This window comes from Notolepis coatsorum (genome assembly GCF_963971535.1).
Source record: "Notolepis coatsorum genome assembly, chromosome: 16".
Lineage (NCBI taxonomy): Eukaryota > Metazoa > Chordata > Actinopteri > Aulopiformes > Paralepididae > Notolepis > Notolepis coatsorum.
In genome coordinates this window covers 23,992,695-24,016,683 of record NC_140180.1, presented here as the reverse complement: position 1 = coordinate 24,016,683, position 23,989 = coordinate 23,992,695, and the positions used below count along the sequence as shown (strand labels likewise).

At 44.3% G+C, this 23,989-nt stretch overlaps 1 protein-coding gene across 1 annotated transcript in view; it reads left to right on the top strand.

The window, feature by feature from the left end:
• The window catches only part of frmpd1b (FERM and PDZ domain containing 1b), a gene marked incomplete at both ends in the record, with an annotated part of 52,931 nt that overhangs the window by 26,770 nt on the left and 2,172 nt on the right, over window positions 1-23,989 (top strand). The window contains 7 exons of the mRNA XM_084331988.1: window positions 16,713-16,846; window positions 17,286-17,412; window positions 19,369-19,461; window positions 20,864-21,046; window positions 21,820-22,021; window positions 22,260-23,273; window positions 23,508-23,989. The exon at window positions 23,508-23,989 is cut by the window's right edge and continues 2,172 nt beyond it. Of these exons, the coding sequence (XP_084188114.1) occupies window positions 16,713-16,846; window positions 17,286-17,412; window positions 19,369-19,461; window positions 20,864-21,046; window positions 21,820-22,021; window positions 22,260-23,273; window positions 23,508-23,989 (2,235 nt within the window). The remainder of the gene's footprint in view (window positions 1-16,712; window positions 16,847-17,285; window positions 17,413-19,368; window positions 19,462-20,863; window positions 21,047-21,819; window positions 22,022-22,259; window positions 23,274-23,507) is intronic.

Below are 23,989 nucleotides of genomic sequence, written 5' to 3'. Positions count from 1 at the left end.
GGATACCCCACAAACTGAGATGCACTTGTTTTTTGAGAGTTGTACGGACAATAGGTTGTTTTCAATTTAATTTCCCTCTTAGGTTATAAAATTAATTTCCCTCTTAGGGATTATTCGTGCTCACCAGCGTGGCGTCGCTGAACAAAGCTAGACCGCCAGGATCCTTGAATATGTAAATAATGCACTTTGACCTCTCTGCTGTCTTGTGTATATCATGTGGTGTTGTTGTTGTGCTGTTATTCCTCTTCTGGAATGTATTACCATGCACAAAGCAGACCGGAGGGGGGGGGGGGTATTCTAATCACTGGTGTATCTGTCTGTTTGTCTGCAACTGTGATCATTTGTGGGTTTCTCATCTGATTTGGCTCAATCTGGGTGAACTGCTGATTTTTCTTTTCAAAGATAGGCAATGCAGATTGCGGACAAGGTTTTAGCTATTGGTTTATTTATAGTACTATGGACCAAGATGACCGTTCACCGGACTCTCATGGCTCCGAGAGAGACTCAGAAGGAGCTTCTATCCCCAGGCCATCAGGATGCTCAATGACTCTATGTAACAACCCATCATCTACACTCATTGCACACACATCCACATGCACACACTCACTTTTAAACAAACACTCACCTTAACACTCACTTTACACACTTTAACAATACATTATATTTATCTATTAGATTTGCACTACATTCATACCTCATTTGCATTTGCACCTTACCTTAAAGTTTTGTACCTCATTTTCTGCATTGTACCTCACTGTTTACTCATTTTTACTCACTGTACTTATATTGTACCTAGGTTGTACTTTAGATTGTATATTGTATTGTATATTATATATATGTATGTTGTATTCCTCTTTACTTTAAATTTTTTTTACTGTATGAAGCACACTCTCAGGGGCTCATACAGAACCAAGCATTTCACCGTAAAGTACGTGTATTTAATTTTTTTAACTTGAAACTTGAGATGGCTACTGAAAAGATGTCCAATTGAGAGATGCGAGGTGGGGTCGTCTCCTCAGTCTGAGTTTGCTAATCTCTAAGATATTCATGATTGTATGGCAGGTTGACGGGTTGACATGTGCCGTTACCTGCTGTAACATCTCCCTTCTAGTCTGTTGGGTTATTTATCTCATGACTGTATGGTAGGGTGACCAAACGTCCTCTTTTGCCCGGACATGTCCTCTTTTCACGCCCTGTCCGGGTGTCCGGGGGGGGGTTTATTAATTCATCGAAATGTCCGGGGTTTCATTGTTTTTCAGTTTCAGTTTCAGTTTCACGGCCCTTTGCGAGCATCTGAAGGCTCGGGGCTGCATTTTTCGCCGAACATATAAATTACCGAATTAAAGCTCTATTCGTTGCCGTTCGAATGCCATCTGGACCGCCAAAATCCGTGCCTCGGTTCTCGAGTTACATGCCGATATGTCAGGCATGCAACTTTTTACATGGCGCGCCAGATTATCCAACCAGACTCCCGGAGAAGCATGCAGCTGCAGTGCCGCAGAGCCAGCGGCGCTCTCTGGGCCGCGCGCTGACGGCCGCGCTGTGAGGCAATAGTATCCAGCTGCAGGACGACAGCACCAACACTCTCAGGACCGCAACACTTTAAGGACCCACACACAATTGTTAAGGGGATGCAGACCAGAGAAAGACCTCAAAGCAGTACTGTTACATTTGTGACATACAGTAAATATATACAAGGGGGAGGGCCCTGATGTAAACAAGACTTGCACGATTTTGCGCGCCGCGTGGGAGCAAATTCGAGACACATATTCGGTTGCAAAAAGGTGTCCCACTGTCTCCTCTATGGCCGTATTCACGCGGATCGGAATCACGGCGTGCCCGTGGCACACTTTACCGTTTCGGCGAGTTTATTCCACGCTATGTCCTCTTTTTTGGAAATCAAAATATGGTCACCCTACTGTATGGCATTGGAAGAATTTGCTAACAGATGAGTAAATCATGATTATCATCTTCTTCTCTTACTTTCATCTCCCCTCTCTCTATTGTTCTCTCCCTCTGTCCCTCTGTCCTCCTATGTGGACAGATAACCCCCCTATTGCCCAATTTTAGCCTCCTAGGGCGAAACCTGTGGTCGTTAGAGGGTAGGAAAGGTTTTGTGGATCGACCGACCGATCGACTGCTAAAGATCAAGTGCCTCCTAGTGCGGCTGGGTGGCGCAGTGGACTAAGCACTCGCCTACCACCGCAGAGACTCTGGGTTTGAATCCAGCTGTCAGCGGTACCTCCGGCTTGGTCAGTCGTCCCTACGAACACAATAACAGTTTTAGCGAGTGGGAAGCCGGTGGGGTATGAGTCCTGGTCGTTGCAAACAGCGACTCCTATTGGTCGGTCAGGGCGCCTGTTCAGCAGGGAGGGCATCTGGGGGAGATGGCGTGAACCTCTGCATGCGTTACGTTCCCCCAGTGAAACTCCTCGCTTTCAGGTGAAGAGAAGCGGCTGGCGACTCCACATGTATCGGAGGAGGCATGTGGTAGTTCTACACCCTCCCCAGACTGACAGTAGGGCAATTGATTGATCGATTGATTGAAAAGTTTATTAACAGATTGCAGAATGGGTACAGTACAGTACAGCTCAATACATACAATTGTTAAGTGGATGCAGACCAGAGAAAGACTTTCGTCTTGTTTACATCAGGGTCCCCCATTTTCAATTCATCATAACATATATGACATACATGGGCGGCTACAAGTGTCGGGGGCAGCGTGAGCCTCCCACGCGTTACTCCTCGCCACTGAGAGATCGAGCTGCGCAGGTGAAAAGATGCGACTGCTGTTACCTCAAGTACCAGAGGGGACTTGTGCTATGTATGACTTAGTCCACATTGCAGCCGGCTTGTGGGAGGCAAGAAACAGCGTCCGTGACAGGGGAGGGTTGAATTGGATGATAGGAAATTGGGATGGGAGAAAAATATAGAAAATGGGAGAACAAGTGGATAAAAAAAAAAAAACATATATGACATACATGACATACAGATAGACAGTACTGCTACATCTATACATTTATGACATATCAGATTTGCAAATACAGTACTGTTTGTGATACAAAAAGTGTCCAGAAAAAGAGTGTATATACATTTGACGTAGAAACTGTACATTGGAGGAGGTTGGGTGGGTGGGGTGGGGTTGGTGGGTGGGGGCTGTACATTGGAGGGGGGGACACACACTGTACTCTGTACATTGGAATACTGTCAAAGCCATACTTGGTAATTTACTGTAAAACTGGGTTAAGACATTTGTAGGGGCCAGTTTCGAATTGCAGTCTCCCGTAGGTGTTCTTTGAGAGTGTTTTTGAAAGTGGGTAGTGATTCACATTCCTTTACAGCTTTGGGTAGGGCGTTCCACATTGATGTGGCATAATTGCGAAACGTGTTTAGTCCTTTGTTTGAGCCGAATCTGGGTTTAACATGATTTGTGGAGCTCCCTCTGGTGTTGTGATCGTGGTATTCACTGACCTTTGGGAAGTATTTTGACATGTACATGGGTACCTTGGTCGCGTAGTGTATCTTGTAGACCAGGCCCATTGCAAGTTGCTGTACTCTGTCGTCTACTCTAAGCCATCCTAGGTTGTCAAAGTGGGCCGGGGTGAGGTGGGTTCTAGGAGTCAGGTCAAGCAGTAGTCTGACTAGCTTGTTTTGAGATGTTTGTAATTTGTTTTTTAGTGCCTTTGAGGTGCTTTGGTACCATGAGGTGCAAGCATAGTCGTAGTACCCTTGAATGAGTGCTCCTGCCAGAGTCTTCAGGGTATTCTTGTTTACCAGAGAGAAGATCCGGTACAAGAATCGAGTTCGTTGGTTGACTTTTTTTTATTACATTGGATGCCATTTTGTCACAGGAAAGATTAGCCTCTAGGATGGAACCTAGGTAGGTAATTTCATCTTTCCTTATGACAATATTGTCACCCACTGTAACTGAGAAGCCGTCGGTCTTGCTGAGTTTGTTATTTGAACCGAAGAGTATGGACTCTGTTTTGCCCATGTGTAATGATAGTTTGTTGTCGGCGAGCCATATGCAGATTTTGCCTAGTTCCGAGCTGAGGGCTTTTTCAACCTGTAACTTGTTCTTGTCAGAGACCAGCAGGGCTGAGTCGTCCGCAATGCGCTCAACTACCAGGAAGGGAATTGGCATAATGACTAAATTGGGGGATGGGAGAAAAAGATAGGTAGGCAAAAAATAATTTAAAGATCAAGTGCCCCCTGATGGAATAGATAAGGGCGTGTCTGGGGTTTTGCCTACAAAATGATGTTGATTAAACTAGACGCGACGTTGTCGTATTACGGGGCGTCACCAGGTGATTTGTCCCCCTCTTGCACTAGTGCCACAAAGTTTCACGTTTTGCAATTATGCCACATCAATGTGGAACGCCCTACCCAAAGCTGTAAAGGAATGTGAATCACTACCCACTTTCAAAAACACTCTCAAAGAACACCAACCAGCAATTCGAAACTGGCCCCTACAAATGTCCTAACCCAGTTGTACAGTTAATGACCAAGTATGGCTTTGTCAGTATTCCAATGTACAGTGTACAGTGTGTGTGTCCCCCTACCCAATCCCCCCCCCCCCCACCTCCAATGTACAGCACCCACCCACCCACCCAACCCCACCCCACCCACCCAACCTCCCCCAATATACAGTTTCTACGTCAAATGTATATACACTCTTTTTCTGGACACTTTTTGTATCACAAACAGTACTGTATTTGCAAATCTGATATGTCATAAATGTATAGATGTAGCAGTACTGTCTATCTGTATGTCATGTATGTCATATATGTTATGATGAATTGAAAATGGGGGACCCTGATGTAAACAAGACGAAAGTCTTTCTCTGGTCTGCATCCCCTTAACAATTGTATGTATTGAGCTGTACTGTACTGTACCCATTCTGCAATCTGTTAATAAACTTTTCAATCAATCAATCAATCAATCAGTAAAATATGAACATGCACTTCCCAAAACAAAGAGGTTGCATATGCGACCATTGCACTCACAGTCTAAAAGCCCTGAATTAAGGTCCTGAATAGTCCTGCTGAAAATCCAGTAAATCACAACGTCACTTAACATAAAATCACATCACGGTGAAATTGTATTGCCAGAAGTCATAGAACTCCACTGTTTTCCCCCCAACTCCACTGTTTCCAGTCCCACTTAGCCAGTCCATCATCACATTAAAAGTCACATCATTGTAGCAGACTTTGGTAACATGTTGTCTTAAAACAACCTATGCAGGATGCAGCACATCACCACAACAACCCATAGAAACAAGAGGTTAAATTAACTACCAGATAGAAATCTAGGCGCCTTAAGTACTCCAGGCCAGCTTGACCTGAGCTTGATATCTCTTGAGGACGCCAATGCTCCAATCTAGCTAACCAGGTAGATATCCAGATGCTCATCAGAGCCCCCCCCCCCTCCTACGAAGGGTCTATAGCCCAGAGACCCCCCCCCCCCTTCTGTCCATTTTCTGCTAAATCAACACAGCTGCCTGTGTCCCTGTGGAGTGAGTCATCATTCCACAGCTGCAGCCTCTGCTCTGCTCTCATACTGACATCTGAAAAGCTCAGTCAGCCTGTTTGTAAAATAAGCACAAGTGTTTTATGAATCGTTTTTCCTACGCATTATCTGCTAATAATAGTAATCATCATCATCATCATCATCATCAAACCTTTTTTTTTATACTCGTTAAAATGAGGTTGAGGTTGTCCTCATTTCCAATGAAGATGAGTTACAGGTACGATAAATAAAACAAGATTACAAGTGATTATACAACGGCATGCAAATTTCTCGATTCTAATTGGCTGAAACAGTCAAGTTACACGTGGGTATTTGTTATTACCCCACGCTCTTGGTCCCAGGACCTGCCCACAACCGCATTACTATCACTCCGCCATGCGAGTTTTTAGAAGTGAAACAGTAAACATTACGAAAGGATAGTTGATATAGGGTCATAAAGACTAAATGAAAAACCATTGTCATGGCGAATGTGTTAGTTTCTTAAACAATGTTGGATGATGTAATTGATGGGTCATGAGTCATTGTGGAACAAAATAAAAATCGCGCAAATTGATTGATTGATTGATTAATTGCACATTTTATTACTGTCTGCCTTGTTTCCAACTGGTTAAGTTTAGGCACTCTTTTGAAGTCGCTCTCTTTCGAAGTTGGTTAAGGTTAGAGTTTGTCTTTAGAGCAGGGCGATAGACAACCAGCCCTGATTCCAAACTCTAACCTTAACCAACTTCGAAAGAGAGCGACTTCGAAAGAGTGCCTAAACAGTTGAAAACAAGGTGGACAGTAATACAATTAGCAATCAATCAATCAATCGCTAATTTTATTACTGTCCGCCTTGTTTCCAACTGGTTAAGTTTAGGCACTCTTTCGAAGTCGCTCTCTTTCGAAGTTGGTTAAGGTTAGAGTTTGTCTTTAGAGCAGGGCGATAGACCACCAGCCCTGATTCCAAACTCTAACCTTAACCAACTTCGAAAGAGAGCGACTTCGAAAGAGTGCCTAAACTTAACCAGTTGGAAACAAGGCGGACAGTAATAAAATTAGCAATCAATCAATCAATCAATTCAATAACCAACGCTCACTTAAAACAGCGCACCTCCCAGCTGCTTCTATAGAAAGTAGGTTTACATTTTTTTTAAATACTCTTATAGGGCAAAGAAAACTTTTTTTTATTTGTTTTACCTACTTTCTATAGAAGCATCTAAGAATGAAGTTCTATAGAAAGTAAGTTAAAAACTAAAGAAAAGTTGGATGTGTTAGTTTGTTGGATGTCTAGTTGAAAGACAGTTGGATGTCTTAGTTTGTTGGATGTATTAGTTGAGAGACAGTTGGATGTCTTAGTTTGTTGGATGTCTAGTTGAAAGACAGTTGGATGTCTTAGTTTGTTGGATGTCTTAGTTGAGAGACAGTTGGATGTCTTAGTTTGTTGGATGTCTTACTGAGAACAGTTGGATGCACTTCCGAGCTGCTTCCACATGGAGGCAACTTATTTTTTTTTTGTTTGGGAACTACTTTTTCTGCGGATGGTTTTTTCAATAAATCTTCAATTAATGTGTGTTTATTGTATAGCAATAAGGTTGGATGAATGCGGCAGTTGTATAAAAGCCATTACACCACGTGCAGTCGTGGGTTGTGAGAATTAGACCATGCCTAGGGGGGTCTAACGACCACCCCTAGGCATGGTCTAATTCTCACAACCCACTCCTGCGCGTGATCATGTAATGCTTTATAATACAACCAGATAAGAACAAGATAGAAATCACATAGAATACCTCAAATCACCTAAAAATACAAGATAATGTGAGGAAACGCTAACTAACATAGTGTTACACACAAGTCACAGTACACACATTGGTAAACCTAAGTTGGTAAATCTAAATTGGTAAACCTAAGTCTTTGTGGTCAGAAGTGAACTACAACCCACCAACACTAGACATGGCTATGTCACCAGACACGCCGTGGGTCTTCATTTCATTTTACTCTACCTCTACCAAGAACAAATGCACTTAAAACCGTAATGTATAGAGCTGCTGCATACTGGAATTGTATACCTGTGAAGATAATGATGATCAGCAACAAATTTACTTTTAAGAAAAAGTTGAAAAATGCTGTTATGAATAATGAAATACAGTTGAGTTACTGATTTATTTAGTTAGTATTGTATTTGTGGCTGGAGCCTTTGTGTGTCTTTTTGTGAGATTTTGAAGATATTGAGAATGTACTTATAGGCTAAAGTCTTTCTTATGTTTTTATTGTTTTTTTGTTTATTGTTTTTATTACTGTAATGTACTGTAATGTTGTAAGTTATGTGTTCGGACCCCAGGCAGAATAGTCTTTCACCCATGGGTGTAGACTAATGGGGATCCAGATAATAAACAAATAAACAAACAAATAAACAAAACACACAGCACATAGTGTTACACACGGCACATAGTGTTACACACAAGTCACAATACACGCACAGCACATGGTGTTACACACAAGTCACAATACACACACAGCACATAGTGTTACACACAAGTCACAGTACACACACAGCATAGTGTTACACACAAGTCACAGTACACACACAGCACATAGTGTTACACACAAGTCACAGTACACACACAGCACATAGTGTTACACACAAGTCACAGTACACACACAGCACATAGTGTTACACACAAGTCACAGTACACACACAGCACAGTGTTACACACAAGTCACAGTACACACACAGCACATAGTGTTACACACAAGTCACAGTACACACACAGCACATAGTGTTACACACAAGTCACAGTACACACACAGCACAGTGTTACACACAAGTCACAGTACACACACAGCACATAGTGTTACACACGGCACATAGTGTTACACACAAGTCACAGTACACACACAGCATAGTGTTACACACAAGTCACAGTACACACATAGCACATAGTGTTAGTCCAGTGGAGGCTGCTGACCAAATTTTTAGGTGAAGCACAAATTATTATATTATATTATATTATGTATTAAATTATATTTTTTAAACATCCCCAACGCTGCAACACCCCCATTCCTCCCAGGTGTCAGGCTCCTCATTCGCTTCCATTCATTTTGGGGACCATGTTTAAATATCATACTTATGAAGTATAAACAAACTATACTGCTGTGACGATTTCAATAAAACAGACCATTCTGAGTCAATGGTATGCAAAACTGGACATTGGAATATCTAACATGTATTTACCACCTTCCTCTGCACGAGGTCACAGATGGGTTTTATGTAACACAAGGACAATGAATGAATGATGAATGAAAACTTTATTTAACAGATTGCAGAATGGGTACAATACAGTACGGCTCAATACACACAATTGTTAAGGGGATGCAGACCAGAGAAAGACTTTCATCTTGTTTACATCAATTCAGTGCCACATATACACAGTCCTCATATCCCTCCTAGTTACACACAGTCCTCATATCCCTCCTAGTTACACACAGTCCTCATATCCCTCCTAGTTACACACAGTCATCATATCCCTCCCATGCAATACGCACAACACAACAGACTAACTCGTCTTGCTCAATACTTGTTTATGAGTTTTAAGAGACAGCACTGTAATCTCTCTCAACCAAAGCTCTACTAGTTAACAAAGATCTCCACCTTGCTATCTGAAACACTGACACCATTATCAACCTAATAATATCAACCTGATAATATTGAAACATTATCAATATAACGTAAGCTAAAGCTAACGTTAATGTAGCAGGGCTCCTAATAACACAAGATACATTTCACTATGAATTGAAAATGGGGGACCCTGATGTAAACAAGACGAAAGTCTTTATCTGGTCTGCATCTCCTTAATAATTATGTGTATTGAGCAGTACTGTATATTGTACCCATTCTGCAATCTGTTAAATAAAGTTTTCATTCATTCATGCCTTTTGAAAAGTGACATGGTCGATGTAGGAGTTATGATGCGGTTTCAATTCGGTTACAGTAACGTTACACAAACTGACATTCTAAAGCCAAGAAGACACGACTTACCCATAAAGACGGTATCTCGATCGATCATCTATCGTTGAATAGTGCAGCTTCTCCATGTGACGAGTCCGACTCGAGCCGTGTGCATTAATCCCATGGAAAATGTAAACAATAGTGCATCGCGAGCCAGCTTGTTGCATCAAATTGATGTTTGGCTTTTGTCTCCCGAGTGAAGTTAGAACTACTACACTTCGGCTGGCTAACGTTAGCGTTAGCGTCCAGGCTAAGCACTGCAGGCTTTCGTTTTAGAACAACTGAGATAAAAAAATATATATACAAAACACTCCACCCTGGGCCTGGTAGCTGCAGTGGTAGCCCTTTAGCTACGTTAGCTCCAACAACTTAGCTTCTTAAACTGAGATAAAAATGATTTCGTAAACAAAACTGCAGAGCCGCAGAGCGGCAGAAGAGAAACCATTCTCTGATTGGATCTCAAGGTTGCCAATCATTCAACCTCAGTCTAGCTGCAGAGCAGCAGAGATGCCACATTCTCTGATTGGATGTCAAGGCTGTCAATCATTCAATCCCCCATTCAATGGCAAGAGTTTAAATGCACGGACCGTGCTTAGATGACATTAATAGCCTATTTTGATTGGCTATTATTTATTATTTATTTAATCCCGGGTCAACCCGTGCAGAATGTTTCACCAGTTTGTACTGCAGCCATTACTGCAGTAGTGCAGTGCAGGCCTGAGCTCAGAGCTGTACATTTTGGGCATTTTTGAAGAAAGAAAAATTCACTGGCATTTTTCTTTTACAGAGGAAAACATTTCTAATAAAAAAAATTATAATAATTTAAAAAAAGAAATATATATATATATATATATATATATATATATATATATATATATATATATATATATATATATATATATATGTAAATTAATAATAATTATGAATTATGAGTGAATTTGTGTTTCACGTGTTGTCATAGAGAAACCTCCACACAGCACATAGTGTTACACACAGCACATAGTGTGGCACACAGCACAAGATGTAGACTTGAAACAGATCACTCAACAGATCACACACACACACAAAGCTTTACAGTAAGTGCATAGGGTGAAGTGCATCTTCTTGCATATCAAATCATATCAAATATCAGCATCTTCTCGCATATCAAATCATATCAAATATCAGCATCTTCTTGCATATCAAATCATATCAAATATAAGCATCTTCTCGCATATCAAATCATATCAAATATCAGCATCTTGGGGTGCCCAAGTGGCGAACCATGTAACGCGCTGCGTCGCGGCACGGCCGACCCGGGTTCGATTCCCGGACCCGCCGTCATTTGCCGAATGTCTTCCCCCCGCTCTGTCTTCCGTTCTTCCTCTCTCTTTTTCTCTACTGGACTGCCCACTAGTAAAAAGCGATAAACACTCAAAAAAAATCATAAAAAAGAATATATCAACATCTTCTCGCATATCAAATCATATCAAATATCAGCATATTCTCGCATTTCAAATCATATCACATGTTAGCATCTTCTCGCATATCAAATCATATCAAATATCAGCATCTTCGTGCATATCAAATCATATCAAATATCAGCATCTTCGTGCATATCAAATCATATAAAATATCAGCATCTTCTCGCATATCAAATCATATCACATGTTAGCATCTTCTTGCATATCAAATCATATCACATGTTAGCATATTCTCGCATATCAAATCATATCAAATATCACCATCTTCTCGCATATCAAATCATATCACATGTTAGCATCTTCTCACGTATGAAATCATAACCTTGTGAAAGAGAATATTACTGCTAACTTGTCTGCCTGTACGTCACACCCATGTGGGTCAAGCTAGTTTTAGTTGTGTCGCAGGTTGTATTTGTACTGTACTGTTGCATGCAGCATGTAGAGGGAGAGACACTTATATGTCAGTGTGATTCATTGTTCCTCATGCCGTGTGTTTTTTTTACAAACTTGTTTGGACAGTGTGTACAGCGAGGGAGGCTCACTGGCTTTATGTCATGAATGATGATCACTTACTATGTGTGTGTTTAAAGTGTGTGAGTGAGAGTGTGTGTGTGTGTGTGCGTGTGTGTGTGTGTGTGTGTGTGTGTGTGTGCGTGTGTGTGTGTGTGTGTGAGTGAGTGAGTGAGTCTGAACATGTGTTCAAGTTTCAAGCTCAAGTTTCTTTATTAATTGTCATACAGAAATACAGATACTTTTGCATGAAATGCTTCTTTCTGTTTTGCTCCTGAGAGTGTGCTAGATAAAATAACAAGATCGTATAAAATAAGTATAATATAAGTATAAAATAGAAAGTCAAGTACGTAAACAAGTGTAAACAAAACAAAAATGTTCAATATACATATATACAGTATATGTACAGTCTATACAATGCAGTTACAGTACAGTGTAGAAATGGTGAGGTATAGCTTAGCTTGTGGTGCCACCTTGTGGTGGTGAGGTGCAATGAGGTGCATGAGATTGATGTGCAAATCTCCTTACCAATAAATATAAAGTGTGTTAGTGTCTGAAGTGGGTAAAGTGGGTGCTACAGTGTGTTGTTTATTTAAAGTGAGTGTGTGCGTGTGGATGTGTGTGCTGTGGGTGTATTTGATGTTTTGTTATTGTTCATTGAGCATCCTGATGGCCTGGGGATAGAAGCTCCTTTTGAGTCTCTCTGTGCTTGCCATGAGACTCCGGTATCGCTTGCCTGACCGCAGCAGTTCAAAGAGGCAGTTGTTTGGGTGGCGGGGGTCTTTGATTATTCTCTTAGCCTTACCCATGCAGCGCTTGTTGTAAATGTCTTGGAGAGTGGGAAGCCCCCCTCCAATTGTGCGTTCGGCTGAACGGGCCACTCTCTGTAGTCTGCTACGGTCTTGTGCAGTGCTATTCCCAAACCAGGAGGTGATATTGCCAGTCAGGATGTGTGTGGATGTTAAGTGTACACTTTATTGCTTTATTGCTTTAGTTACATGTTGACTGACTGTTGTTGACTGACTGTTGTTGGCTGAGTCTGAGTGGGTGGGTTGCAAAGCCGGATGATATAGTCTCTGGTGATGAACTATGTTTAGAATAAGTGGAACATTGACAGCTTTGATGACAGACAAACAATGGTGAGAATCCAGATGGAGTGGATGGTAACCATGGTGATAATAATGATAGCACACGCCTGTAAGGTGGAACACGAATAGAGTATGAATAGCTTGAAGTCTTTATGAATGACGAGACGAAAGAATGTAGAATAGCGTGTGAATATGCATGCCGCCCGTGACGCGAATTCCCGGTGATGTTGAAATGCACGTACAGCGCGGTGCCTTCGGCTTTCGAAGAAGACGTCTTGGGAGGAAGGGGAGGGATTCCCGAGGATGGTCTTAAAAGGGGAAACGGGGGAAGAAAAAGCACAAATATGATGCCTTATTTGGGGAGTGGCTGTGAGGGATCGAATGAGTTGATAGGTAGTACAGGACCGCCACATAACGGGAGGGGTTTTAGCAAGGCGTGTGCCTGCATTGTGCAGGTAGACAGGTAGGAGCAAATGCCTAGGGGCCGGGATAAAGAGCGTGCATCATGGTGCTGGCTTCCTCATGAAATTAATTCATATAATACCAATTATCTTGGCCATGTTTATGCAAGCTGTAGTCGTTCCCTATACTGCAAAAAGGTCTCTGTCTTAACAAGTACCAGTAATTAAATCCTTTATAGAGTCTCAAAATCGTATCTTCTTATAGCAAGTACAAAGAAAAAAGAAAGAAGCACGAAACTGCGCAGACCCACGGCACTATCTGTGCTCGTGTCCAACAACACGCCCCCGTCAGATCGTCCATGAGTGAGTGAGTGAGTGAGTGAGTGAGTGAGCGAGTGAGTGAGTGAGTGAGTGATCCCAATTTGCCATGTGTAATGGAGGTACCACGAGTATATCCACAGTCACGATGGACTTCAAGTGTTGTGAAGTGACTGTGGCACGTAGCGGTACTGCAAGTAAACTCACTCCCCCTTAAAAGGCATCCAGACACATTACCAAGTAGTGAATTCACCTCTTGGTATAGTGGTCTGCGATGTCGCCCGTGGCGCGGGGCAATCCCTTAACAGGGGTCGAATCTGAAACACAACGCAGAGCAATACGAGACCGGTTACAGTGGTGCCGTGACCCGGATGCCTTGGGTGGTGTGAGTTTAGGGGGATGAGTGTAACGGAGGTACCACGAGTATATCCACAGTCACAATGGACTTCAAGTGTTGTGAAGTGACTGTGGCACGTAGCGGTACTGCAAGTAAACTCACTCCCCCTTAAAAGGCATCCAGACACATTACCAAGTAGTGAATTCACCTCTTGGTATAGTGGTCTGCGATGTCGCCCGCGGTGCGGGCGCCCCGGGTTCGACTCCCACTCGGGGCAATCCCTTAACCCTTTGGGTTCCGCGCTTCAGGGCCCATTTCATGTATGCACAAGGAGACATAATAATGATAATCTAGTATTGATATCAGGAAGATTCGATAATCAGGCGAAAAACGACAACGTGTTTAGTGGATTCCACTAAAGCGCTATTTTCGCGTCTTTTTCCTGGAATCACTCAGAAGCACCCAAACTATATTCATATTCAAAACGGTATAAAACAGAAATGTACGGATGAAAAAATAATCAGTTTTTTGCATGTTGACCAGAAGCAACTCACTGACAATCCACTGTGTTTTTAGAAGAACCATAGCTATAATATAAAATATTGGTTTAGCTCTACAAACAAGGTGAGTGTTTACATGGGGTTAATGGGCGGCAAGGCCAGACGCACTTCCCGGAAGGGGCGTGGCACTCAATGTGTTAACGGGTCGAATCTGAAACACAACGCAGAACAATACAAGACCGGTTGCACATGCATAGTCGCTGGTCATCCAGTGCGCTGCAGGGGGAAGTGGAACAGGGTTCACTTGTTAAAATGCAGTTCAACTCGTTTCAAACATTCGGGGAAATGCATGGAAACAAGAAACACCTTGAAATGAAGCAGATCACTCCTTCCTTTTCAAGAGAATGTCGCTTATTTAGAAAGAAGTCTCTGAAACAAGCTCATTTGCATATATATGCATAGATTTAGGGGGGGTTGCAGGGGACATGTCGCCCTCAATATTGAGAAATGTGTTGTCCTCAAAAAATATAGCTAACATGAAAGAACAACCCCCTCCCCAAAAGATGTAAAAAAAATAAGAGGGTCAACACATTTATATATCCTTCTTACCTGTAACTATACATAATTCACCAACGATTTCAGACACCCCTACAGGACCGTACTGTCTCAACCTTGCAGACGTGCCTCGAACTCGCTCAGTCAGTGGCTTCTGGCCAGCCTTGCGCAAGGTAACGCAGCCAGTGTAGTGGACATTCCATTATACTTGTGTCAGCGGATTACCTGAATGTTGCTTTACATAAATAAAGATATTTCCACCATGAATTGATGCAGAAAAGGCACAAATTGGTGCATAAAAGTAGGCACCAGAATGCAGGAAATGAAGTGATGCTCAAAATGTCCTGGGGGAGAACCCCCCCATGTTGAATAAAAATCTACGCTCTTGCTAATTTGTATCGGAACATCGGTGGATTCTCACCCTCGCTTTAACCCTTTCACTACCACACCATCTGTAGTGTGATAGTAAAGGGTTAACCTTCTGTAGTGTGGTAGTGAAAGGGTTAACCTGCTGTTGTGCGGCAGTGAAAGGGTTAACCTTCTGTATTGTCGCAGTGAAAGGGTTAACAGTTTGGTAGTGTGGCAGTGAAAGGGTTAACCTTCTGTATTGTCGCAGTGAAAGTGTTAACCGTTTGGTAGTGTGGCAGTGAAAGGGTTAACCTGTATTGTTGCAGTGAAAGGGTTAACTGTTTGGTAGTGTGGCAGTGAAAGGGTTAACCTTCTGTATTGTTGCAGTGGAAGAGTTAACCGTTTGGTAGTGTGGCAGTGAAAGGGTTAGCCGTTTGGTAGTGTGGCAGTGAAAGGGTTAACCCTTTTCAGGCGTACATTCTCACATTTGAGGTACAGACTTTGAGAGCTGATCCAAAGAGGCCGGATATAGGAAGAGGGAAGACAGGCAGGAAAATGTACAGGAGGCGACGTCGTCACTGAAAACTCAACCCACGTCATTCACATCATCAGCTAAACTCCCTTGTTCAATAGCAATCAAATTATGTTCTCAATTGGCGGCTGGGTGGCGCAGTGGACTAAGCACTTGCCTACCACCGTAGAGACTCTGGGATCTAATCCAGCTGTCAGCGGTACCTCCGGCTTAGTCAGTCGTCCCTACTAACACAATTGGCAGTGTTAGCGGGTGGGAAGCCGGTGGGGTATGTGTCCTGGTCGTTGTAAACTGCGACTCCTACTGGTCTGTTCAGCAGGGAGGGGATCTGGGGGAGATAGCATGAACCTTCCCCCAGTGAAACTCCTCGCTATCAGGTGAAAAGAAGCAGCTGGCGACTCCACATGTATCGGAAGAGGCATGTGGTAGTTCTACACCCTCCCCAGACCGATCTTTTTTTATGTGAAATATGTCATCAGTATTTACCCAAAATATAAAAAAGATCAACTGAATGACATTCCGAGTTTAAAACGGCAATATGTTCCTAAGACCCTAAACATGGCAAATCTGTTGCTCTGCTTTTACTCATGTGAGCAAATTTACGATTCACCCCATTCATTTGGTAGACTCCCTTGTCTGCTTATTTTCCCAGAGCTGGTGACGGAAGTAGCGTTGAGAGTTCCACGTCTCTCTGGCTGAACATTCTTAGGTCCATCGGCCAATCGAAAGCTAGAGTTATAGAATTCTGAGGTCCATCGGCCAATCGAAAGCTAGAGTTATAGAATTCTGAGGTCCATCGGCCAATCGAAAGCTAGAGTTATAGAATTCTGAGGGAATTCTTTTATTTATTTTTTTAAGAATGTCCACCTGAAAGGGTAAAATGAGATTTTAACACTGTGTGAAAGTTATTTTTGTTGCATCAATCATGCCAGTGGCTCGGGAGGTAGAGCAGTCGTCTGGTAATCCGGAGGTTCCCGGTTCGATTCCCGCTCCTCGAGCAAGACACTTAACCCCTAAACTGCTCCCGATGAGCAGGTCGGTGTGTGAATGTGTAAAATGTGAGGAACAAAATTGTAAAGCGCTTTGGATGAAAGAACTATATAAATGCACCATATTTACCATCCGTATGTGTCGTTGTCTTCTCAGAGCGTCGGGGACGTGCTGCAGGAGCGCTTTGCGGTGGAGATGAAGTGTAACACGGCTCTGCGTCTGGCGGCCCTGCACATGCATGAGAGGCTGGACAACTGTGGGCAGACCAGAGCCTCCATCAAGAGCATTACGTGAGTCATACGCACACAAAACACACACACACACACACATACACACACACAAACATGCTTGCGCACACCCACGCACACACCCATGCACACACGCACGCACACGCACACACACACATACACGCACACACACTGTTTAAGAGTGCGGCTTGTTTGTGTGCTAGTATAGTCGGGTGTTTGCATGTTTCTCCCCAAGTGTCCTCAATCCATGTGTCACCCCTAATAGCCTTTGACAAGCATGACCCTCTTCATGTAGACTGGAGAGAGAGTAGAGACAGAGAGAGAGATCCAATTATTCAGTCTGAACTAGATATGTTATCAAACCTCCCGTGTGTGTGTGTGTGTGTGTGTGTGTGTGTGTGTGTGTGTGTGTGTGTGTGTGTGTGTGTGTGTGTGTGTGTGTGTGTGTGTGTGTGTGTGTGTGTGTGTGTGACTGTGACAGGAAGGAGTTTGGGTTGGACAGCTTCATCTCTCCCACTCTGCTGAGCAACATGAGGGAGAAGGACCTGAGGAAGGCCATCGGCCACCATCTGAAGAAGATCCAGTCGCTGCTGGAGCCACGGCAGAAGGTAGAGGTTCTGGAGGAGAGACGGAGGGATGGATGATTCAATAGTACTGTCTTGTGGGAGAATTGTTCCCGGAATAATAAAATGTAGACAGTCAGGTAGGCTTGAACAAACATGGAGGATATAGAGAGAGAGTTCTGTAGCGATACGACCCCCGTTAGCCAACACCACAGTGGAAGTCCGTCTCCCTGGGATATGGATGGAGGGCTAGTATGGAGCGGTAGTGGTAGCTGGTAGTGAAAGATGGATGGAGGAGGAGAGGAGGACAGAACCATGGTAGCAGGGAGGGTCTCAGGTGTGTTGTGGATAATGTTTCCGATTTTAAGAAGGCATTTGACACTCTTAGTCATCAGATACTATTTAGTTTATTTATAAATGATCTTCCGTCTGTTTGCACAGAGTGTGAAATTCAAATGTATGCCGATGACACTGTTATTTATATTCATGCAAAAACCAAAGAACTGGCAGCTGTTAAACTAAACGCTGCAATGGTGAATGTCAGCAACTGGCTCACAGAGTCTCAACTGTGTCTTAATGTGAAGAAGCCAGTTTGTATGTACTGCACACAAAATCCAATCCAACATCTAATAATCCTGAAGTGTTTGTTGCTGGAGAGCCAATTCAAGTAGTCTCACAATTTAAATATCTTGGTATTATCCTTGACTCTGAGGAACTGTTTAACATCCACTGCTGCCCTTCTTTATATGAACGCAATGATAATTTCCCATCTCATGTACTGTATGACTAGCTGGACCCATGCAAAAAACACAACCATGACACCCATTCTCTCTCTGTATAAACAGGCCCTCAAGGTGCTGGACCGAAAACCATATACTTACCACCACTGTCACATGCTCAACAAGTACAGAATCCTCAGCTGGGAAAACCTCACAAAATACACTGATGCCTGCCTACTATTCACCCCACCCATCAGTACTTTTATCAAACAAAAAACATCTTATAATAGGTCCACAAGATCTACCCAGAGAGGGGACTGTACTGTGCCGTTTAGGTCCAGCTCCTTCAGTCAGTCCTGTTTTGTAGTCAGAGCCACTCAGTTCTGGAACACCCTACCAACTGGAATAAGACACTGTGCTACCTACCACACCTTTACAAAAAAAACTCAATACCTGGTTATTAACCAATCAAACATGTAATCATTTCATTGTGTATTTTATTATTGCTTTTATTATTATGTTGGATTATGTTGTAAATACTGTGTTGTACTTTTAATGTTTCTGTTCTAGGTGTATTGTCGGTCTCATAACATCTTGCCAAAAGGACTACAGTTGTGAATTAGCCAGCTGGCTAAAACTGACACATTTACAGAAATGTTTATCAATGTGTACTGTCCTTTAAAAAAAAAAAAACTGAAACTGAAACTGAAACAGAGCTCATAGTAAAAGGTGGCACACGAACACTATATTACTCCCAAGAATAGATCAATTGTATTACATTACAAAGTTTCCAGCCCTTGTCAGCGGTTCTAAAAAGCTCTCCTCAGCAGCATCGGTTTAGAAAGGGCAGCGCGTTCTGCCAAGCCCCTCTAGCTGGCCGTACGGTTTTCAATAGATCACACCCATTTTTTATTTAGATTTTTTTGCTACAAGAGGGTCTGGATTCTGTGTTTGAGTAAAGAAGAGCAGAATTTTGTCAACGTCTGGTTTAGAAATCTGGCAAGGATGGCAAGAAAGTTGACACATTTCAACTTTTACCGTCGCTGCCAACATCCCCGTCATCAGATTTTGCCATCAGGTCAGGTTGAAAATGATCTACCATCTATCATCCAACCATAGCGATCTGAGTTGCCAACAGCCGAAACACTCTGGTAGCAGGACAGATGTGGGACAGACACTGAACAGCACCTGCTTCACCCCTGGCGTCTGGGAGCTCCGCGCCTGGCTTGCAGAGCTCCTGTTTCTCTCTTTTACCATCTCTCTCCCCCCCGCTGTGTTTCAGGTCATCTCTGCCAGTCAGGCTCGGTTGGCCTACCTCACTCAGCTGGGAGAGCTGATCTCCTACGGGGGACGATCCTACACAGCCACTATGATGGTAAGAGACTTGAGTCGAGAATGTACTGTGAGTGCACTGCACTATACTGCACTGTACTGTACTGTACTGTACTGCACTGTACTACACTGCACTGCGCTATACTGCACTGCCTGTACTGCACTGTACTACACTGCACTGCGCTATACTGCACTGCCTGTACTGCACTGTACTACACTGCACTATACTGCACTGCCTGTAATGCACTGTACTACACTGCACTATACTGCACTGCCTGTAATGCACTGTACTACACTGCGCTATACTGCACTGCCTGTAATGCACTGTACTACACTGCGCTATACTGCACTGCCTGTACTGCACTGTACTACACTGCACTGTGCTGTACTGAACTGCAATGTACTGCACTGTACTACACTGCACTGTGCTGTACTGAACTGCAATGTACTGCACTGTACTACACTGCACTGCACAAAACTAACTGAACTAACTTTTTTTCATGACAAGTATTATCTGTGAGTCATCGTCAGCACAGACACCAAACATCAGATCTGTCTGGCGCTATAACTCTAGTCTCCAGTCAATAGCTATTATTATAATAACCCCTGTTGAAATTAATTTACACATTCTACTTTCAGACCCCTAATACGTGCCACGCACGGCGAACCTCTCGCCGCACTTCCCCGACTTCCTCGCCTCTCTCCTCTTCCTCGCTTCTGTTTCTCTCTCTCCCTCCGCTTTTAACTGAACTCCACATCTCACCTCCTCCACACCTCTTTTCTCTCTTCTACCACCACATTCATCTATCCGTCTCCTCCTCCTCCTCCTCCTCTTATCATTACTCCGCACACGTCTCCATTCTTTGCCTTCCCCTCTCGTCCCACACACTTCCTCTCTCACTTTCACATCTGTCTCCCTCTCCGCCTCTTCTCCCTCCGCATCGCCTCATTGCTGGATTGGAGCTCTGGACCTCATCATACTCTCTCTGGTGATTGGCTTACGCTTAAGGTTCCTGCACTGAAGGAACATCTGCTTTTGGCTTTGGTTCCCCAGGAACACGGGACGTTTTGCAATACACTCCATTCATCAGTATCTATTAGTCAGTTTAAATCTTTGATAACAAACCACTTCACCACAGTCTGCAGTTGTTTTAAATGCTTAATTGATTGACTCCTGCGTCTACATTTTCTTTCTTTGTATTTATTACGTGACGTACTTCTCGACGTCATTGTAAATGAGAGCTTGTGCTCTCAATGATCCTTTGAGATGAACCCTTTCACTACCACACGACAAAGGGTTAACCCTTTCACTACGACAATACAGAAGGTTAACCCTTTCAATACCGTCTGTAGTGTGGTAGTGAAAGGTTAACCTTCTGTAGTGTGGTAGTGAAAGGGTTAAATACAGTTTGAACGAATGAATCTTCTTCCCCCCCCCCCGGCAGCTCCAGGACAGGGAGGCGCTGGTCAGCCTGCTGGTGGGAGCGCGCTATGGGATGAGCCAGGTCATCAACCACAAGCTCAACATGGTCTCCACCCTGGTGGAGTTCAGCAGCATCAGCCGGGTGGAGCTGCTGACGGAGTCGGAGCGAGTCAGCCTGCTGCGCGTCTCGCTGCACGACATGAAGGTACGGCAGGGGGTGGGGGGGGGCTTCTCAGACACATAATTACTGAAGGCTCTCATACTCTGCCATACCGATTTAGAAATAGCGAACTTGGATAGATGAATACTGTAGGTACTTATACCCTCTCATACGAACAGGAACTTGAGTAAAACCAATAGTATTCCATACACTCTATAGAGATTTACCATAGAAATACTGTAGTTATTCACCACTACAGTACTACCACTATAGTACTTGTGGAATATTATAGGAATCCATGGCGAATCATGATGATATTCCTGTTTTCTTTTCTGTCAACATACTATAGAAATAACCATATACGTAGTATTTCTATGGTATGTCTCTCGTAGTTTTTTTTACTCCAGGTTTTTTTCTCATAAATCTATGAGTTTAATCTCAGAAATTCCAATTGAGTTTTTACCCCCCTCCCCTGGCTCTAATAATAATATAATATTATTATAAAAAAAAATTGTTTTACATACAATGGCTCTAATACGCCGTTGGACATTCGTACTCTGACAAACAGATACAAAAATATATATTCACCCACAACATGTAGGTATCCACACAAATGTATTGCTCCTCCACCATACTATGCCGTTTCAGAAGTCGCATAGCGACTATATTACAAACTCAGCGGGACCCATATGCTTGTGTACCTTTCCCACTCACTCCCATTCGATCCTCTGTTCTCCTTGGCCCCTCGTGTTTCAATCACGCCTGCTTCACCCCATATCTTCTCTTTTTGCAATGCTCCTCCTCCCCTCCTCCACTAGCCGTTTGCCTTACTGATGGACTCTCTGGCAGCCAAAGACCTTGCGTGTCTGCTCGGGGGCTACTGCAAGCTCCTGGTGGACCCCAATGTCAACGTCTTCCGTCTGGGGCGCCCAAAGGTCAGGGTGCACCGGATACCGGCTGAAGAAGGTGTGTGTGGGAGGTTCGCCGTAATAGAGGGCGTGTGCTATGAGTCCCTATCAAGTGAGCAACAACTGTTTGACTTAAATTTACAATTTTTTTTGGGCTTTGGCCGTTGATAGAGCTTTTTTTTACTTTTTCACTTCACTTGCTGGTACACTGATATCAGCCAGTACGGGTACAGTTAGAGATGTTACTCATATAGCATGAATCAAATTCAAAAGACGTTTTCCCTTCTGATCGTTCCGCTGACTCGTCTGTATGCTTTGCATGTCTGTCTGTGTTTGTCTACCGTCGCTAGGTTACGTGTCGCGCTGCTGTAGCGACTCTGACGACTCATCGGACGAGGACTACCCGATGGATTCCCAGCAAAGCAAGCGGCCTGACCCCGCGAGCCAAGACTGGGAGGAAAGAAGGAGAGAGGAGGAGCAGAAGAGACGAGAGGAGGAAAGGAAAGAGAGAGAGGAGAATGAGGGGAAACAGGAAGTGAAAATAATAGTGACAGTGGAAGACACAGAGAAGGACGGAGGAGGAGAAGGAGAGGAGAGAGGAGATCGAGGAGCGACAGGAAGTGGTCAAAGTAAAGCCGGTGGATCGAACCAGGAAGGGAGTCTGGAGACCAGCTGGTACCACACTGACCCGCGGGTTACCAGCAGCTTCTCCAGCCTGTCCAGTGGTTCCCTGAGTGCTGCCCTGGAAGAGAGCAGCGCCGCGAGCAAAGCCCCCTCTCGCCTGGAGGTGCTCCGTGGGTTACACCCAGGCGAGGGGCTCTCAACCCTGGATGTCCACCACCCGTACCTCCTGGAGCCACACCGGCAGAGAGAGGCCCACCAAGGCCAGGCCTCGGCCGGCCCACTGCGGCCCACTAACCTCAATTACCGCGCCAACGACAACTCGTGCCTCTGCTTTGCCGAGCTCTCGCAGGCTGACTTCCTCCCCAGCCCGCCCGAGGCCACCAGCGACGATGATGAGGAAGACGAGGAAGAGGAGGGAGGGGAGGGGCTCAGGCGTATCTCTAAGATCCCAAGTTCGAGAGACCTGAGATTGATTGACAGCACACCCTTCCAGAGATCACCCAATAGCAGAGGCAGTAAAAAGATCCCTCCCAAAGTCCCCATGAGGACGAGCTCAATCCCAGGCCACAAGGCAGGGCAGGCTGAGCAGCGTCTTTCCAAGGAGGAGGAGGAGGGGATGTTCTTAACCCCTTCACCCAACCCTAAACCTGCTCTGCTGGTCAAGGAGAGTGCCTCGGAGTCCGAGGACGAGTTCTTCGACGCCCAGGAGAGGTTTACTCCTCCAGTTCCAGATCTCTCAGGTTCATTTCTGCCATGATTACCGTTGACCTCTATTCTGGGCAAACAAATTAGACCAATTGTCCATGTAAAGGTTTTGTGTGATCGCTACATTTACAACACCATTGTCTACTTGTATTCTATATATAATTTAAAGTAAGTGAAGACGTGCAGATGAATATGCAGAAAATAGGTTTGCCATCATTTCTAATGATTCCTGTCTCCCCCTTTTTTTTCTATCTATTCATCTCTCCCAGAAGCCGAATTGGCAGACAGGCGGAACGCCAATCGCTTGAGCAGCACGTGGAATGGCCTTCCATCTGTACCAGAGAAGGAGCCGTCACCTCTCGACAAGACGCCCAAGCCCTCTGAGAAGAAGAAAGAAGAGGAGACCGGCAAAGCCCTCACGAAGCCCCTTGCCAACCAACAGCCTAGACCACCCCAGCCAACTCCCAAGCCTGAGGTTAAGGTCAAGCCTCCATTGGCGCCGAAGCCCCAGATACCACCCAAGCCTCAGATCGTTCCGACCAGGTCCCCCAAGCACGGGCGCTCCTATGCCCACTGCAACGGCGACACCTCTGGCCGTCTCTCCTCTGAACTCCTGGAGATGGAGCCGGACACCATGGAGTTTAAGTCTGTCACCTCCGGCGCGGGAGGTCTGCCTCTGGCCTCCCCGCTCATCACAGCGCTGCGTCGCGGCCAGCAGCAACCCCCCAAGCAACCCGGCCAAACTCCCCAG